Here is a 20342-nt window from a genome sequence, read left to right as displayed (position 1 = left end):
CGACATCTTGTAGCATGAAAGCAGCCAGAGATGATACATAAATGAATGACCTATGTTACAAAATATTTTTCTTTTGGTTTTTTTTTCAACCATGTGAAAATGTAAATTTAATCTTAACTTGAGGACCATATAAAACAGGCTAGATTTGCCCCCAGGCCATAGTATGCTGACCCCTGGTTTAGAAGGCTAGAATGAAGTTCTGGGGAAAGAGAGACTAGTTGATCAGCCATGCTGTCCAGATTTATCAGATATTTTTTTCAAAAGGTACAGTGTTCAGAGAAAATACCTAAGATCCCATATCCTATAACTGGAAGAAGCAATCTAAAAAGTCCTAACGAAGCTACTGTCTATACTTACTATACCTTCATCTGTACAAAAAGATGACAATAGCCCAATTTTTAAAATATTTTCATAAAAGCTCTTAACAGGAATACTATAATCGCCTTTGTTCACCACAGTCCCTGCAAGGCAGTTTTCTGTGTCGCAAAAGGAATCAGGGCTCGGCCATTCCCCGTGGTCCGCAGCTACTGAGTACAAGCAAATGCCTGCTTCTCACTCACGGCATAAACGGAACTTTGTGGCCCTAGGAGTCTCGGGGCAGGGCTGGTGTTCCTTCCTTCCTCCCTCCTCCCTCCCTCTCTTCCTTTCTTTCTTTTCCTTAATAGTTAATACATTCACGTGATACAAAATTCAAGTTATAAAAAGTTTTATGCAGTTATTCTTCCCACGGCTATATCTCAACCACCGAGTTCCTTCTCCCTCCCCTCCTTGACAATCTACATTTATTTAACATACCTCTTAGAGACAACAGAACATTTCAGAAGCATTTTTACAGAAGGAAAAAATTGCCATATCCAACCCCAGTTATTTATTTCAAATCTTTGACAGTATGTATTCATATTTTATACACAGTTGTGATTATGGGGAATAAGCCATAACATAGTTTGCTTTTTTTTTTTCACTTAGCAGTAGGAATATATTTTTAAGTTGTGATATAAATTGACTGCTTGGGGACAGTCAGTTTTCAAAGATCAGAGGAAGAAAATAAACACTTCAAAAGTGCTTAGAGACTTTTAGTAGCATGGAGTTGCTTCTGGCTGCCCAATGCTCTACTCAAGAACTAGAAAAACCAGATAAAATGTAAATATTGTCTTTATAAAAGGCCTTAGAGAATTGCTGAAGGAAAGAGGATTAAAGGGCCTAAAATTTTGAAGTAGAGCGAATCATAGAGACGTGAGCTGACAGCTTGCAGCACATTTTCCTGTGGGAGCATTTGCTGACTCGGGGTTTGAGCAAGAGGCTGAGAATCCAAGCATGGCCCAGACAAGAGGGTTGCAGCCGGGGACCAGATAAGCCAGCTGAGCTTAGTGCTCTCGTGACACTGGAGGAGCAAAGCTGGGGACTGGAAGAGCCTTAAAAACAACACATTTTCTGTTCAAGATACTTACCAAATTCTGAAGCTGTGTAGGGCCAGAGGCTATGGAAAGCTAAGCTTCAAACCTCTGAAAAGCAGAATCGAATTTTTGGCACACTTACTGTACTGATGATTAGAATTCAGGACCCACCGGGGGAGGGGACTGGTGAACACACAGGGCTTTCAGCTGCAAGCTCAGGGGGGCTCCTCACTAGGAACAAGGTGAAACAGGTAGACTGAGGCTTATCATACTCACAGTGTAGCCACAGACCATGTAGTCCCTGAGTGGATTAAGGTGATCGGCCCCCATTCCATTTGCGTAGCAGAGGAAAGAGTAGAAGAGAAAACATCTAGAGATGCTCTAATTTTTTTATACACAATTTCTGGATCTAATAAAAATTACTAGCAAGTCAAGAGATATTATTTAAAACCAGAGCAAAAGTAGAAAATAGAAGCAGGTGAGCCAAATATTGAAGAAAGTTGACAAGGAGTTTAAACTATGATTGATATGCTCAAGAAATAGAGGGAAATATGAAGGAAATAGATTAAATATTTAAACTACACCTAGGGACTTCTAATAATGGCTAAGATGCTTGGGAATGACCCCTCCACAAACAACAACTGTAAAACCTGGACATAATACGAAAAACAGCTACTTGGAGACACTGGAGAATGAAGGGAAGCGGAAAGTCTGGTGGGGAGTCCACACTCGGAAGAGGATTGTGCAGAGAAAGCTCCCTGTTTTTGCTGCTTGTAACTTAGCAGCTGACAAAGTGGTAGGTACAATATGCTGGTGGAAAATCACAGTATGAGTACTGAGCCAGGGCAGCTGAAGCCCCTGGAGGGAAAGACGGGAGTCTCAGAAGGGAAGAGCCAGAGAGAGGGGAATCCCCAAGTTCTGTCTGCCCACATCTCTGCCCAGACTCTGGACCACAAATGTCTCAATCAGACTCAAGGCAGCTCAGCTAAAGACTGAATATCTAAACTAAGATTGGAGCTGCCACCCCATAAGTGTGATTTGCACTTGTATATCCACCCAAGCTAATTGCCTAATAAAAGAACCATCACTCTTTGGAGACAAATAATAGAAACCAGAGTCTCCACAGTTTAACATTGAAAACTGACACCAACGCTGAGGTGATCCAGATACTGGAATTAACATACCAGGTTATTAAAGCAGCAATGAAAGTATGTTCTCAGTGAATAAGGAGATAGGCAAGCTACCTACCTGAGCATAGAAACAAATGACTTGAAAAATAGAAACGCCGGAAATAAAAGTCACAGTAACTGAAAATTTTTAAATTAAATGGATGGATTTAACAGCAAAAGAGGTGATTACAGAATGGGTCAATGAACTAGGAGATAAACCAATAGAAATTACCCATGCTGTAGGACAAAGGGAAAAAGGATTTTTAAAAAAGACTCACAGACCAGTTAGATAAGGTCAAACAGTCTGACAGATATGTGATTGGAGTCCTAGGAAGAGAGCAGAAAAAAATATTTAAAAAACAGTCAAAATTTTCCCAAATTTGATGAAAGAAATTTACAGATTTTAGATACTCCACAAAGCCACCTTGAATAACACCGAAAGGCCACATCTAGGAACGTGATACTCAAAATTACTGAAAGCTAAAGATGAAGAGCAAATCTTGAAAGCAAGAGAAAAACAACACACCACATACAGAGGAGCAACAGCTGCCTTCTCACCGGGGTGGTTCAGTTGAAGTCCAATCAGGAGATAGAACCACCCAGTAATTTAAACATGGCAGGGTTAATATATAGAATCATTAAATTATAAGAGGAGAACTATAAAGATGTAAAGAGAGCTCTAAAAGGGTTCCTGAGGGCTGAGGACAAACCATAGGTCCCCCACCCCCAAGGCTGGGGTTCAGACCTCATGGCAGCCTACTGGGTGGTGGACAGGTTCACTGGTTTGCCCAGGCCAGAGCTGGTTCACGGTTGCCAGGCAAGAAACAACCCTCAAGGACACAGGCAAGCTGAGGCTGATGGGCAGGCGCACAGGGAACGTAGGGACACAACCTATAGGCACCAAGCCCAGAGCACACAGTTTCCACATAGGGAGGATCCCAGGAAACAACCCTCCAGGGCACAGATGAGCCAAGGCTGTTGGGCAGGTGCACCAAAAGAGTTGGAGTGCCCTGTGTGCTCAAGGCCTGGAGTGTGTGATGTCCACGCAGGGCATGGAGGACCATGAGAATCTACCCTCTGGGGAGAAAAGCCAAGGTTGGTGAGCAGACACATGGAACTGGGGCACCGCTGTGCATACACGCTGTCCATGCCTGGAGGGCTTTGGGAAGAACAATCCAGGGCATAGATAAACAAGGCTGAGGGGGCAAGTGCACAGAGTTACGGAGTTGCCACGGGTGCAAGGCCTGGAACATGCAATATCCTTGACAGGAGGGCCACAGCAAAGTGGTCACCGGGTGTGGACCAGGTTTGCGAGGTTGCCGAGGGAGCGCCTCTCTTGGCATGTGGCTGGAGGAGAGCACCACCCGATATTTTAGATGTCCCCTTACACAGTGCACTTGCACCCCTAATAGACCACAGCACGTGAGCAAGGAAAAGCACACCAGAGCTCACTGGAGCCAGGAAGACAAGCCCTTTCGTTCCTTCAGTATCCCTCCAGCACCCTCTACTGACAGAGAGTGCTCACTGTAAGGGAGAAATGCTGATTCCAGTACCGCTATCGCAGGACAGGTTCTGCAGGTGAATGTGGAACTATTGTCCATCTTTTTTCATGCACCATTCTACACATATTTGAACTTCTGTATTAATTACTGTATTAATTACTCCACAAACTTTGTCGTGGTCCCACTAAATGTTCTATTACCTGAAGATTAAATTATAAAGTTGGGGCTTCCTTGGTAGCACAGTGGTTAAGAATCCGCCAGCCAATGCAGGGGACACGGGTTCGAGCCCTGGTCTGGGAAGATCCCACATGCCACAGAGCAACTAAGCCCATGCGCCACACCTACTGAGCCTGCACTCTAGAGCCCGTGAGCCACAACTATTGAGCCCATATGCCACAACTGCTGAGCCCGTGTGCCACAACTACTGAAGCCCGTGTGCCTAGAGCCTGTGCTCCACAACAAGAGAAGCCACTGCAATGAGAAGCCTGCACACCGCAACGAAGAGTAGCCCCCACTCTCCACAACTAGAGAAAGCCTACATGCAGCAATGAAGACCCAATGCAGCCAAATATACATAAGTAAAATATAAATAAATTTATTTTAAAAAAATTACAAAGTTGACCTCCAACAAATTGTAAATAGAGAGGTAAAGAGGAGAAAATGGTCAGTATATACAAATAAACACATGCATACAAGAAGCAAAGAAACATACACAAAGCTACCACAGCCCTCGTTTTTGTAATTGGTCATTTTTGTAACCGTTCACAAGGTCATAGTTAATATCCATGGCTTTCTCCTTCAGTTGCCCATTCCATATTTCCTTTGCCCTCAGCTAGAGCTTCTGCTGCTGCTCCGGGATCTTTAACTGGTAGAGTGACCCAAACCCCCATTCCTAAGTGATCTGAGTCCTACTTCTGGGGGCGGCCATGGATTTACTAATAGGTGCCCCAGAGAATCCTCTGGGTTCCAGACAGTCCTCCTTGCCTCCATTGTGTAGCAGCAGCCCAGTTTCCCCTTGGGACTCAGATCAGTCATTCCAACCAGTAGGTTGGAACCCCCTCCCCTTTTTGGGAGGGGGCATTGGTTTAGTGGCATAAGGACCCCAAATTGGCCAGGTGGCAATGGTACCATTGTTGTGTCCCCTTATGGAGTATTACTCACTTGGGAACTAAGATCTCCAAATCAGCAGGCTCAGATTTCTCAGGATAAGAGGCAAAAACTCTGTGGGTGCATTATTAGGTATAATAGTGAGAGGAGTCATTCCTCTCCCACCCCTTGACTCCTGGACCCATGTGTGCTGGCCAGGGGGTTGACAGTACCATATAATAGTCTCTGATTCGAAGACATACTTCATTCTGTAAATTAGAAGCCCCATCCTTTCAGGGTGTTGTCTCCCAGCTGGTGCTGCTCCCATAACTGAGTCTTCAGTAAACCATTCTACTTTTCAATTAAACCACCTTATTCCAGGTGAGGTATAAGCCCATTGCCACACTTCCTTTGCTGTGAAATGAGGATCTTGATCAGATGCAATGCTGTGCAGAATGCCCTGAGGAGCACACCATGTCTCTGTTCGGAGGACCCCAGGAAACTTTACTTTTATGAAGTGACCCAAGGCTGGTGGGCGGGTTACAGAGGAACTGGGGCACTGCCGCAGAGGCAGAGTCTGGAGAGTGTGGTGTCCACGCCAGAAAATCCCTGGGAAACAACCCTTTGGGGTGCAGCTGGTGGGCAGGGGTACATAGGGGATCAGGATGCTGCTGCAGGTGTGAGGCAGAGGCAAGGTGATCACCTAAGAGACCAGTGAGCCCCACACCCCCTTGGCATGCAGCTGGGGCAGAGCACCAGTGGAAGTCCCCACACACATGCACCTCTGATAGACTGTGCAGCAGGAGCAAGAAAAATCAAAACACAGCACGCTGGAACCAGGAAGAAAAGCCCCTTTCTTCCTGCAGTGTTCGTCCAGTGCCCTTACTGACAGAGCCTAACATTGTGCTCGCTGTAACGGAGAAACGCTTCCAGTCTAGTCCATTAGCACAGAATAGGTGCGGAAGTGTTTATCCGGAGCTGAGGAGCAATACGTTGGTAACTGCCACACTAGGAAACCATTACTTACAAGTTAAATAATACGCTTGTAAATAACCATCGATCAAAGAAGAAACCATAAGAGAAATTAGGAAGTACTTTGAACTACATCGTGATGAAATACATTTTAAATGCATATGATGCAGCTTTCATTAGAAAAGAAGAAAGATCTAAAACCAACGGTCTAAGTTTTCACATTAAACTAGAAAAAGAGCAAATTAAGCCCAAAGTAAGTAGAAAGAAAGAAGGCTAAATGTACAACCAGAAGAAAACAAAACATGGGTAAATAATAGAGAAAAATATACGAAACTAAAAGTTAATTCTTTGAAAAGTTAGTTGATTAATCTTCAGCTAGACTGACCAAGTGGAGTTTATCCCAGGAATGTAAGGTTGGTTTAACGTCTAAAAATCAGGGACTTCCCTGGCGGTCCAGTGGTTAAGACTCTGCTTCCACCACAGGGGACACAGGTTCCATCCCTGGTCGGGGAACTAAGATCCCCCATGCTGCATGGCGCAGCAAAAAAAAAAAAAAACCCTAAAAATCAATGAGTGAAATTCACCAAATCAGTAGAATAAAGGGGAAAAAACATTTGATCGTTAATTAGCTGTATCTGTGACAAAATTCAACACTCATTCATGATAAAAATTCTCTGCAGGGCTTCCCTGGTGGCGCAGTGGTTAAGAGTCCGCCTGCCGATGCAGGGGACACGGGTTCGTGCCCTGATCCGGGAAGATCCCGCGTGCCGCGGAGCGGCTGGGCCCGTGAGCCATGGCCGCTGAGCCTGTGCGTCCGGAGCCTGTGCTCCGCAACGGGAGAGGCCACAACAGTGAGAGGCCCGCGTACCGCAAAAAAAAAAAAGAAAAAGAAAAAAAAAATTCTCTGCAAACTAAGAACAGTTAGCATGTACCAAAATTCCAGACTTCAGAAGGAAGCAGGTGTTCAGCATAAAGCACATAGTTTGTACTAACATTTTAGAGACAGTGAGCCACTTTGGATTGGTGGAAACCCTTCTGAAATACAAGTTCCCAGACACCAGGCAAAGGCCAACCTTGCAAGTAGGACTTTCTAAGGATAGCATCTCAGGCCTGCTATGTCAACTCCTTTCTGTTCAATATCACAACCATATTGGTTTTTTCCAGGAAGGTAAGTTTGATTATACCTTTGCAAATCAATGTAATTCATAACATTAGCAGAATAAAGGGAGGAAAGCATATGATCACGAAGACCCAACGCAGCCAAAAATAAAATAAATTTATTAAATAAATAAATACTTTCCCCTGATGTTAGGAGTAAGACAAGAATATCCATTATCACCACTTCTATTCAACTTTATACTGAAGGTCCTGGCCAGTGCAATAAGGTAATAAAAAGAAATTGAAGGTACAGGGATTGAAAAGGAAGAAGTAAAACTATACTTTCTGATAATGTGATATTATGTACATTAAAACCGAAAAGAATCACAAAAGCCTACTAGAAATAATTGATTTACCAAGGGCACTGGATGTTGGGAGAGGCAGCCTGCCTTGGGGCCTAGCATCCCTGCACATGTTTTGGGTTTTTTTAACAAATTTATTTACTTTATTTATTTATTTTTGGCTGCGTTGGGTCTTCGTTGCTGCGTGTGGGCTTTCTTTAGTTGCAGCGAGTGGGGGCTACTCTTCATTGTGGTGCGCGGGCTTCTCATTGCAGTGGCTTCTCTTGTGGAGCACGGGCTCTAGGCATGCGGGCTTCAGTAGTTGTAGCACATGGGCTCAGTAGTTGTGGCTTGTGGGCTCTAGAGCACAGGCTCAGTAGTTGTGGCGCATGGGCTTAGATGCTCCACGGCATGTGGAATCTTCCTGGACCAGGGCTCAAACCCGTGTCCCCTGCATTGGCAGGCGGATTCTTAACCACTGCACCACCAGGGAAGCCCCTGCATGTTGTTTTTTTTGTTTTTTTGTTTTTAACTTTTTATTTTATATTGGAGTATAGGAGATTAACAATGTTGCATTAGTTTCAGGTGTACAGTAAAGTGATTCAGTTATACATATACATGTAGCTATTCTTTTTCAAATTCTTTTCCCATTTAGGTTGTTACATAACATTGAGCAGAGTTCCCTGTGCTATACAGTAGATCCTTGTTGGTTATCCATTTTATTTTATTTTTTTATTTTTTCAACTTTCTCTATAGTTTACTAATAAGTCAAAAGAAAACTTTTCTTTTTAACATCTTTATTGGGGTAAAATTGCTTTACAATGGTGTGTTAGTTTCTGCTTTATAACAAAGTGAATCAGTTATACATATACATATGTTCCCATATCTCTTCCCTCTTGCATCTCCCTCCCTCCCACCCTCCCTATCCCACCCCTCCAGGCGGTCACAAAGCACTGAGCTGATATCCCTGTGCTACGCAGCTGCTTCCCACTAGCTATCTACCTTACGTTTGGTAGTGTATATATGTCCATGCCTCTCTCTCGCTTTGTCACAGCTCACCCTTCCCCCTTCCCATATCCTCAAGTCCGTCCTCCAGTAGGTCTGTGTCTTTATTCCTGTCTTACCCCTAGGTTCTTCATGACATTTTTTTTTCTTAAATTCCATATATATGTGTTAGCATACGGTATTTGTCTTTCTCTTTCTGACTTACTTCACTCTGTATGACAGACTCTAGGTCCATCCACCTCATTACAAATAGCTCAATTTCGTTTCTTTTTATGGCTGAGTAATATTCCATTGTATATATGTGCCACATCTTCTTTATCCGTTCATCCGATCATGGGCACTTAGGTTGTTTCCATCTCCGGGCTATTGTAAATAGAGCTGCAATGAACATTTTGGTACATGACTCTTTTTGAATTTTGGTTTTCTCAGGGTATATGCCTAGTAGTGGGATTGCTGGGTCACTTTTTTTTTTTTTTTTTAATAGAAGCATCATAAACCTTTTCCTTCTCCTAGTTCCTGGGCCTTTTTTTTTTTTCACACACACACTGTATTTTATTTTTACAAGAGATAGACTGACACCAAGCCTTGTAAATGGATGGCCACAACAAAAGCAACAATGATCTGCACGTTGTTTTTGCTGAAAACTCCAAAACGAAAGGCCTGTCTCCTGACACTGAGCACATAGGCAAGTAGGTAGGCCAAGGCCACCACAGTGTGACTACAGTGTAATTGTTCCCTCCCCCAGAGTAGGGGGAGCCTGGCTTATTTGCTGCTTGCTAAAAAAGGTTCTGAGCCCTTGGCCCTGGGCTCCTCAGATGCGGCATAACCTACTGCGTGCACCACCATTGGGGCTCACTGTGTCATTCGTAGGACTTGGGTACTGGGGAAACAGGCTGCCATGACGATGCTCCTGCTGTTTGCTGTGCTATGAGTAGTTCAATCTTATTGCCTACTTGTAGCACCTGTGGAGTTGTGGCATGTTAATCCTTGCCATCCTCTATGACAGGGGTCAGCAAAGTTTTTCTTAAAGGGCCAGATCGTAAGTATTTAAGCCCATGGGCCATATAGTCTCTGTTGCAACTATTTAACTTAGCATGAAAGCCTGTAGCATGGATGCAGCTGTATACAAAATGTAAATCTGTGGGTGTGCCTGTGTTCCCCCCAAAAACTTTACTTACAAAAACAAACAGCTGGCCCACCTTCCTTTTAGAGTTGGACATCTGAGGTTCACAGAAGGAACTTGACTAACTCCTGTCTAGCAGGCAGTGGAGGCAGATGTGCTGGCTCCAGAGCCCTTTCCACCCCTCCCAGCCTTGCTGTGTGCCTTGCTCCGCTGACACTAAAGAAAGAGCCCAGGCTTGCAGTTCAGTTCCAAGGGGAGGCACAAGCGGAGATCAGAGCGCAGAGGAGAGGGAAGGGGAAGAGCTCAGATATAAATTCACCAGTTTTTCAGACTTTCACAGCTCTTGGTGGGACTTCTCCATGAATATTACTCTCTCCAGTTTCAGGGAATTGCTTCTGCTGCTTCTCCTTTCAGCCCAGAAAAAACAATTACTGACCCACGCCTCCACCCCAACTAGCTATGAATACAGCACTGTCTGAAAGGTTAGTCACTCAGAATGCAAATCAAAACCACAATGAGATGTCACCTCACAACTGTCAGAATGGCTATTATCAAAGAGACAACAGGGACTTCCCTGGTGGTCCAGTGGTTAAGAATCCGCATTCCAATGCAGGAGGTGCAGGTTCGATCCCTGGTCAGGGAACTAAGATCCCACATGCCATGGGGCAACTAAGCCCGCGGGGCAACTAAGCCCGTGTGCTGCAACTGGAAGATCCTGCATGCCGCAACGAAGATCCTGCAACAAAGACCTGATGCTGCCAAAAAAAAAAAAAAAGACAACAAATAACGAGCGATGTTGAGGATGTGGAGAAAAGGGAACCCTCCTGCACTGTTGGTGGCAATGTAAATTGGTGCAGCTGTTACCAACTTGAGTCCTTGAACTCCTTAGTCAACAGAAATTGGTAAGAGGCCAGATGAGGAATTTAGGTAAAGCTTTACTGGAACTCATGCTGCAGCATGAGGGAGTGAGAACAAGAAAAAGGTGCCCTTGCTCACTCCCCAAAGAGGGGGCGGGAGTGAGCTGGGTCCTTAAATAGGGTGAGGGTAGGGGTGGGTCAGGCCGGAGGGGTGGCTTTGGTGGTCTGCCCACCCCCTCGGTGGTGCTGTGTGCAGGGATCATGCGCGATCATGCGCAGTACCCTGCTTCTGCACCCCCCCCCAAAAAAAAAGCAGCAGTTGGGTTTTGGCCTTTTTGTATCTTATTGGTCATAATTTGTCCAAACCATGCATGCATGCAGTTATTTTCAGTCCCTTATAATTTCTTTGTATTCTTTTGCTCCGGGAGATGTTTGTCCAGGTGCAAGCACTGCAGCAAAGGATCCCAGGTCCAAACCACAGTGAGATATCACTTCACACCTACTAGGATAGTGATAATAACAATTTTAAAAACTGAAAATAAAAGGTGTTGATGAGGACGCAGAGAAATTGGGACCCTTGTACAGTGCTGGTAGAATCTAAAATGGTTACAGACACCGTGGAAAATAGTTTGATGGTTCCTCAAAAAGTTAAACATAGAATTACCAAAAAACTCTAATTCCACTCCTAGATATATATTCAAAGGAACTGAAGACAGAGGCTTCCAGAGATACTTCTATAATGATGTTCACTGCAACATTTTTCTAGCCCAAAAAAGGAAATCCGTGTCCACTCCTCAACAGATGGATAAACAAAATGTGGTGTACACACACACACACACACACACACACGAATATTATTCAGCCATAAAAAGGAATGAAGTTCTGATATACGCTACAACATGAATGAACCTTGAAAACACGCTAAATGGAATTACGCCAGACACAAAAGGACAAGTATTGCATGATTCCACTTATTTAAAATATAAAGAATAGGCAAATTCATAGACATAAAAAGTAGATTAAATGTTAGCAGGGGCTGGGGGGAGTGGGTGCTTAACGGTTACAGAGTTTCTGTTTGGGATGATGAAAAGGCTTTGTCAATGATGGTGATGGTTACCCAACATTGTGAATGTAATTAATGCCACTGAATTGTACGCTTAAAAAAAAATTAGTCGGGGTTGGGGGGGGTGCGGGGGAATTAGTCGGGGCTTCCCTGGTGGTGCAGTGGTTAAGAATCTGCCTGCCAAAGCAAGGGACACGGATTCAAGCCCTGGCCCGGGAAGATCCCACATGCTGTGGAGCAACTAAGCCTGTGCACCACAACTACTGAGCCTGCGTTCTAGAGCCTGCAAGCCACAACTACTGAGCCCACGTGCCACGACTACTAAAGCCTGCGCGCCTAGAACCCATGCTCCACAAGAGAAGCCACGACAATGAGTAGCCCCTGCACGCCTGAGCACAGCAATGAAGACCCAACACAGCCAAAACTAAAAAAAACAAATTTAGTTTTAAAAAAATTAGTCACTCTACTCAAATTACCTGGTTTGACTGTGCCATGTTTCCTGTCCTACCCTTACTGACAGTGACTAACAGTCAAGTTAACCTGAGTCCACTTCAAAACCCTTCTTTTGGGCTTCCCTGGTGGCGCAGTGGTTGAGAGTCCGCCTGCCGATGCAGGAGACACGGGTTCGTGCCCCGGTCCAGGAGGACCTTGCATGCCGCGGAGCGGCTGGGCCCGTGAGCCATGGCCGCTGAGCCTGTGCGTCCGGAGCATGTACTCCGCAACGGGAGAGGCCACAACGGTGAGAGGCCCGCGTACCGCCAAAACAGAAACAAAAACAAAACCCTTCTTTCTACTCCTCTGAGAATGGTAACACACTTTTACTGCTCCACGTCATAAGCAGGCTTCAAGGCCCAGTTTACAGACCATCTCTTGTAACCTTTTCTCAATTCCCACCGCGAGTACTTTGTCTTCTCAACTCCTATACACGTCTCGGGTCACCTGGTGATCATGTTTCATCTTCCTGTCTCACTTATGCTCCTTGAAAGGAGCCTCTAGTTCCGATTAATTCTGGTGTCTTCTAACTACCTGGTTCATAAATCGGAGGCACAAAACCCCCTACTACCCTTCCCCCCCCAAAAAAAAGGCTGCTTGCTAGACAAAAGACCCCAAACCCCACCGTGCATTTGCATAGCACTGTCGTGCACACCGTTTCTCATTTTCAGACCGTTGTTAGTAAAGAGAATCTTGGGGCCGGGGCCTATTTGCCAATCCTGCGGTCACATTACCACTACTGGCTACACTCAGACGACTCATTGTAAACCTGGGATGGGGAAGCCCAAGAGCCGCTCCCGCCCCCGGGGTCCTGAGGACAACTGCTCGGTGGGCGGCCACTGTTCTCTCTCAGGTCGGCAGCCGAAACCCCAGCGAAAGCAATTTGCTGGCACGCGCGGACTGCACCGAGACATCCCAGGCACCACGTAACCATAGAGTGAGGTAGGCGGGTAGAGAGGCCAGAATAGAGAGCCGCTCCGTCCCCAGCTTCCGGCAACGCCTCGCTGCTCCAGGAGTAGCTGTAGCCGCGTATGCAGTTTCCATGGGGACTGAAGATGGCGCCGCGAGGTGAGGTTCCGGAGGTGTGTGAGTCGCTGGTCCCGCTCTCCTCAGTACCCAGCCACCCCCAACCTTCTCTCCCAGTGCTCGACCTAAACCCTTCCTTCTCGGGTGTTAGGGACATCACTCCTCAGTTGTCCAAAGCAGGGTTTGGCGGCCTCACCCACCCTGAGTGCCCGAAGGTCTCGAGGTGCGGGTCTCCGATACCCCCAAATCCTTGGCTGGGCCTATTCTAGGCCAGCTCAGTTGCGAATTTGCAGCGCGACTTCAAACAGACCAGTGCTGGTCTCTGAGCCCCAATTTCCCTTCCCAAATAGTGACGAGGTTAGATCTTAGGCTTTGATTTTCAGCCCCAAAGCCGAAGGAGTCGAGTTTGACAGTATTCCGGAAAGAAGGGGATTGAAGGAAACCCCCCTCCACACCGTATATACACACGTACTCCTTATCAGCAATCAGAAGTGCCCCCAAGTGGCCCTTTCCACTAGCTGCGGCCTCGTGTTTCCTCCAAGTTAGACACAGAACCATTGAAATAACTGAGGCTGAGCTGCCCTCCAGCCCATCTCTTTTCTCTGTGCTCATATTTTCAGGTAAACGGTTGTCCTCCACCCCCTTGGAAATCCTGTTCTTTCTGAACGGGTGGTATTATGCTACCTGTTTCCTGCTGGAACTCTTCGTATTTCTGTATAAAGGTAAGGCCTGGGGTTTGACTCCCCTTGCCCCAACATCCCTTCCCCACTTCAGCCCAGAGCCAGCTGCCACCAAAAGCCTTCTTGTTTTTCATTCTTTTCTGCCCCCTGGGGCTCCTCTTCGTTGCATGGTGGAAGTCTCTTCATCAGGTGACTTCCTTGAGAATGATTTAGTAAGAAGCCCCTCGGCAAGATTTTCTTGAGTTTGGGAAATGTGGACTTCTCCATTCTGACTCTCCCCCATCACCTCTTTGCTGAACTCCACTTTAAGACCATTGGTGACCTTCATTTCAGCAGCCTGGGTACCCATGTACGTCTGATTACTGTGGAGAGCAGAGTCCCCATAGACTCTCCAAGTTAGGAGTAAAACCCCGTAATAACGAGCCTGCCTCTAACAGACGTAGCCGCGCCAGGAGTTAACAGATCCTGCAGCAGGTTAACAGATCCTGCCCACATCTCACTAAGTAGTTCATGGAACGCTGATAAGACTCGTGTTCTCTTTATTCCCAGGTGTGTGGGAGTTCTTGTGTGTACTGTTCTATGTTGTTTGCAAGCTCTGACTTTTGTATTGGCAGGTCTCCTGCTACCATATCCAACAGCCAATCTAGTACTGGATGTGGCGATGCTCTTCCTTTATCTTGGAATTGAAGTAATTCGACTGTTTTTTGGTGAGTGTTGTCCAGAGAATATTTCCATTCCTTATGAGACGAGCTGGTATCTGTAACCTGATTAACAAGGAAAAGTTTCAATACATAACCTAGGCTCACCGTAAGAGATTGGATCTGGTGGTATATCCCGTTACCCCCTCTCTGAAGTTTCAAGCTGCTTCATATTTTGGGTCAGGATTTATCTGTCTGTTGCTCTGCAGGGCCAGAAGTAGGTGGTGACATGAGATATTAGATAATTCCTTCCCAGTTGTCTAACTGCTACAAGAGTTCCTGGTTCCTCTCACTGGTTTGCTTGGGAGAATAGATTCAGTTGTAACTCCATGTCCAGGGCAGTAGACGCCTATCCAGGGCAGTAGACGCCTGCACAGGTCAGCACTAAGATCCCCTCCACTTCTCTGAATAAGGATTTCTCTAGGACAAGTTTTATATCCCCAGAAAAACAGAGCAAGCCCTTATTAATTAGAATATCTCATCCTTGAAAACGGTGTTAAAACACACACTGAGGGGAAAAAAATAGTTTCAACACATATAACAAAGGATAAAGAAGGCTCACATAAAGTGCTAAGAAAAAAACCTAGTTTTAAAAATTAGCAAGGGGATTGACATATATACACTATTGATACTATGTATAAAATAGATAACTAATGAGAACCTACTGTATAGCACAGGGAACTCTACTCAATGCTCTGTGGTGACCTAAATGGGAAGGAACTCCAAAAAAGAGGTGATATATGTATACATACAGCTGATTCACTTTGCTGTGCAGTAGAAACTAACACAACATTATAAAGTAACTACACTCCAATAAAAATTTTTTTAAAAATTATCACTAGCAAAAAAAAGGAAAAATTAGCAAGGGACGCTAATGGGCAATTCACATAAGAATAATTACAAGGACCAATACGCATGATAAAATGCCCAGACTCACTAACAAGAAGCAAATTGAAAAAACAAGGTAACATTTTCACCCATCAGATTAAAAAGGTTTCCAAATTCCCAGTATTCGAGTGGCTGTGAGGAACAGGTCTCTATGGTCTCACACTCTTGTGGGTATTTATATTCCCACACCCTCTGGGAATATAAATTAGTACAACCTTTTTGCTAATAGTTTTACCAGGTAAAATTCATATTCTTAGACCTAACAATTGCCCTTCCAAAACGGTTGAAAAAGACAGCTACTTCTACAGATATGCTAAGATATCTGTATGAGAATGTTTATTGCCATGTATATATTTTTTTATAAATTATTTTTTAAATTTTATTTATTTTTGGCTGTGTTGGGTCTTTGTTGCTGCGCGCGGGCCTTCTCCAGTTGTGGTGAGCGGGGGCTGCTCTGCGTTGTGGTGCGTGGGCTTCTCATTGTGGTGGCTTCTCTTGTTGCGGAGCACAGGCTCTAGGTGCGCGGGCTTCAGTAGTTGTGGCACATGGCCTCAGTAGTCGTGGTTCACGGGCTCTAGAGCACAGGCTCAGTAGTTGTGGCGCACGGGCTTAGTTGCTCCACGGCATGTGGGATCTTCCCAGACCAGGGCTCGAACCCGTGTCCCCTGCATTGGCAGGCAGATTCTTAACCACTGTGCCACCAGGGAAGCCCCTGCCATGTATTTTTTAACATCAAGACATTAGAAACAACCTAAACATCTATCAGTACAGGATTAGTTAAATAAGTTATGGCATTGGTTCAGTGAAATTGTTCATAGCCATTAAAAAAGGGTAAGGTAGTTTATGTGTGGAAAGATGTCTAACTATGTTAAGTGGTTAAATAAGTTGCAAAACAGTATGCAGGGTATGATTCTATTTTTAGAATAATAAATAGTAATATGTGACCATACACATAAAAAAGTCTGAAACAGTATACATCATTCTGTAATAATGGCTATCTCTAAGGGCTGAGTCATGTGGTCTTTTAGTTTCTATATTTTCTAAAATTATTTTTTATATATTTTTTTCTATTTTTTGGCTGCCCCGTATGGCATGTGGGATCTTAGTTCCCCAACCAGGGATCAAACCCATGCTCCCTGCAGTGGAAGCCTGGAGTCTTAACCACTGGACTGCCAGGGAACTCTGTATTTTCTATATTAACTGAAAAGTTTTCAATGATTATATATTATTTTTATGATTTACAAAATTTTTCCTCAAATAAAGAGCCCATTGTCCCTTAAATGGGAGCCAGAATGGAAGCAGGACCTTTCGGTGAATGACTGCAATCCTATAGCTGCTCCAAAGCCTCTACTTTTTTTGTTGTTGTTTGTTTGTTTGTTTTGCGGTATGCAGGCCTCTCACTGTTGTGGCCTCTCCCGTTGCGGAGCACAGGCTCAGCGGCCATGGCTCACGGGCCCAGCCGCTCCGCGGCACGTGGGATCCTCCCGGACCGGGGCACGAACCCGTGTGCCCTGCATCGGCAGGCGGACTCTCAACCACTGCGCCACCAGGGAAGCCCAAGCCTCTAGTTTTTAACACAGTGGGACCACATTTATAAACCTGCACATCCCCATTCAGGAGCATTTTCCTCTGCTTGCCAGTCCATCCCATCCTGCCCGCCTTTCCTCTGAGGCCAGGGAAGGCAGGCCACTTGGAGGTGATTCCATGGGCTGTGTCTGACAGGTACAAAGGGAAACCTCTGCCAACGAAAGATGCCGCTTGGTATTAGCATGGCCTTGACCTTCCCATCTGCCATGATGGCCTCCTATTACCTGCTGCTGCAGACCTACGTGCTCCGCCTGGAAGCCATCATGAACGGCATCTTGCTCTTCTTCTGTGGCTCAGAGCTGCTGCTTGAGGTGCTCACCCTGGCTGCCTTCTCCAGGTACTGCTGCCGAGGGACCGTTTCCTACCACCTGAGGGTTGGATTCCCATCCCGGGGGTGGGGTGGGGATTCGTTGTTTGTCTAAAGCCTGAGGGGTCTAGAAGATTTTTAAGGGCAAATAGGGTTGTCTGTGGGACTGCCTTTCCCACTTAGGGTAGACATTCTCCTTGTTCTTTGGGGCCGAGAGGCTTGGAATATAGAACAGCTCCAGCCAGCGGCTCTTACTCACTGGTCTTTTAACATTTTGTTTGTTTCTTTCTTTCTGCCATCGGTATGGACAGGATTTGAAGCACAAAAATCTCAGCCAGCAGCCCTCACAGGCTGAGACCACACACACCTCTGGTACTTTAGCCGCACCAGTGAGAGACGGTGGGTCAAGTTGTCCTGGGAAAGGTTGCAGCTTTTCCTCAGCACAGACTCCTTGGGGAACAAACCAAGCATAAGCCCACTGGGCACCATCTTCTAAACCAGGATCATCAGCCCAAGAGACTCTTCTACACTCCAGTATAGGGAGGGGCAAGGCTGTCGCCATCCTGGCCCTTCTCAGAACCAATTAATTCCCTTCTGACCTCAAGTTTTCCTCTTCGATCATCATGGCCAAAGCATCTTGTGTGGACCGTGTAGGCTCCTTGGGCTTCCAGCAGGACCTGAGCTGCACACTCCCTGTGTGTGCTGCGCCCCACGTCCTGCAGGAGCACGGGGCACCTCAGGAGGGTGTGCTCCCAGAGTGATGCAAAAGCCGCTCATCCCATTTCTCAGAGACTGAGCTCCAGAACTTTCTCTGGAGCTCATAGTGTTATTTTTCTACTCTCATCATGAAACAAAACATTATTTTATAATAAAGATGTATTTTCTGTGGCGGAGGTTGTAGTAGCCTTTTCCTCACGGCACCCGTCCCTAGAATTTCTTCCACTTTAAGAGAAGGTAGAGACTATCCCAGCGGTTTGTTCTCGGCTGCGCTTGGTGGTTCAGTGTGGACACAGAGGCAGTGATGAAGGTGTCCCACTGAGTTTCTTCCCACAGCTCCAGCCTCAATTAATCCCTAAAGGCCCTGCCAGCTTCTGTGTCTTCTTCAGATCTGTCATCCTGCCTGCTCACATTCTTCACCTCTGCCCCAAAGCCAGCATCTTGTCTCTCATTCCTCTTACAGATAATTGTCATCTTTCCAGGGTGAGGCATGAGTAATTGGAAGAAACATATTCTAAACTTACCAATATTTTTTGGTCATTTGTTTTGAAATTTCAAGTTAATATAAAAGGAACACATACTTTTTTTTTTTTTTTTTTTTTTGCTGTATGCGGGCCTCTCACTGTTGTGGCCTCTCCCGCCGCGGAGCACAGGCTCCGGACGCGCAGGCTCAGCGGCCATGGCTCACGGGCCCAGCCGCTCCGCGGCATGTGGGATCCTCCCGGACCGGGGCACGAACCCGCGTCCCCTGCATCGGCAGGCGGACTCCCAACCACTGCGCCACCAGGGAAGTTCCTATTTTTATTCTTTAAGCTGGAGGCGTGTTGCCCTAAATGAGTGAATCATTCCCTTCTCGAAGTAACCGTCTTTAAAACTATTTCTCATCTTGCATGATAGCCATTTCTTCAGCCCCAAGAAGCCATCAAAGAAGCCACTTTAGGAAACCCTGAGCCATATGGCCCATCTGCTATCAGGTGAACCCTAGAATATCTGCTCTTCCTCAGAGTAAAAAGTAATTGGCCTTTAAGAATGTCATGCTGGTTTTTAACTGCTTATTTCGTGTGATCAGGCTCATTCTCATCCTATGTAGGTCTCCACTTTCCAAAGCACTGATGCTTTTTCTTATTTCCTAACCCTCCGTGTCCTTGCCTAAGAGCTGCCTTTGGGGTCCATCCAAAGACTATTAATAGGTCTGATTAAGCATGAAACAGTAACAAAAAACCCAATAGGAACTTCCCTGACATTTCAATCACATATCCCACTAATACCTTAATTTTCTGCTGCTTCTCACACTGCTTGTTTGTCTAGCCCTGCTTTGAAGAAATCGCTGGCATCAAACTGGAGAACTCATTCTCCGTGGCCTCTCTATTTCATTTAGAGTTTCACTGGTTAAGGTTCCCCTCCCAGCAACACAGAAAAATGAATGGGAGGCTCAGTTGAAAGTTTAGAGGTGGCTTATAATTCAAAGGGGCTTTAGACTTAATCTCATCCCCAGCTTGGCAGGTTTAAAGATGAGGAAGTAACATAGCCAAGCATCATACAACTGGTTACTAATTTGTTAGAAACGTTGTCTTACGTGTCTCAATCTGGATCAAGTAAATTCCATTCCTGAACAGGTACCACGTGAGTATAAGAATGAATGATTGAAAATGGGACTTAGAACAGGAAGTCTTCACATTTTCTTCATGGGTATCTGGAAGCTTAGCGTGTTGTGTTTCCCAGACGTGGCTCCATAGATGCTCATTCTTCTTATTTTTGTTATTTTTTTGGCCGCGCCGTGCAGCTTGCAGGATCTTGGTTCCTGACCAGGGATTGAACCTGTGCCCCCTGCAGTGGAAGCGCGGAGTCTTAACCACTGGACCGCCAGGGAAGTCCCATAAATGCTCATTCTTCTTGATGCTTGTTGGGGCCAGCTGTGTGGATGCGGTTAGTCACACCAGAGTGGAACATGATACAACAGAAGCTGAGGCAGTGGGCGATGGGCACCAGCAGAGCTGGTCTTTCAGGGTTAACGTGTCAGAGGCTGTACTCACTGTAGTGTCAAGGGAGCCACTATACCCCATACACACCTGAAGGACTAACGTCCTGGGACAGTGAGTGGGCTGGGCCAAGGGGCAGGCCCTGGTCACAGGAGCTGGCAGAGGCCTGCTAGGATATCCACACTCATGCCTAGAACTGACACGTCACACCTGACATGCCTAGTCAGGTGACTGCAGTGGTGGTCTCTAGGGGCTGAGGTCTGGCTCATTTCAGGAAGCACTCAGGAACACAGAGGTGACCCAAAGGTCATTCCCTTCCTATACTGCCATGGTAACCCCTAGGAGAAACTGAAGAAGG

General features: G+C 45.8%; 1 protein-coding gene across 1 annotated transcript; it reads left to right on the top strand.

Moving 5' to 3' along the window:
- Positions 1-13126: 13126 nt before the first annotated feature.
- TMEM216 (transmembrane protein 216) lies at positions 13127-18176 on the top strand. The gene is made up of 5 exons (XM_022592281.2): positions 13127-13184; positions 13749-13850; positions 14423-14515; positions 17117-17318; positions 17600-18176. The coding sequence occupies exons 3-5, from the start codon at positions 14470-14472 to the stop codon at positions 17604-17606; spliced, it is 255 nt and encodes an 84-aa protein (XP_022447989.1). The 5' UTR covers positions 13127-13184; positions 13749-13850; positions 14423-14469; the 3' UTR covers positions 17607-18176.
- The last annotated feature ends 2166 nt before the right edge of the window (positions 18177-20342 follow it).

Source organism: Delphinapterus leucas, chromosome 7 (genome assembly GCF_059928025.1).
Source record: "Delphinapterus leucas isolate spDelLeu-1000000601 "Yukka" chromosome 7, BTC_Dleu_Yukka2, whole genome shotgun sequence".
NCBI lineage: Eukaryota > Metazoa > Chordata > Mammalia > Artiodactyla > Monodontidae > Delphinapterus > Delphinapterus leucas.
This window is presented reverse-complemented; position numbering and strand designations above follow the sequence as displayed.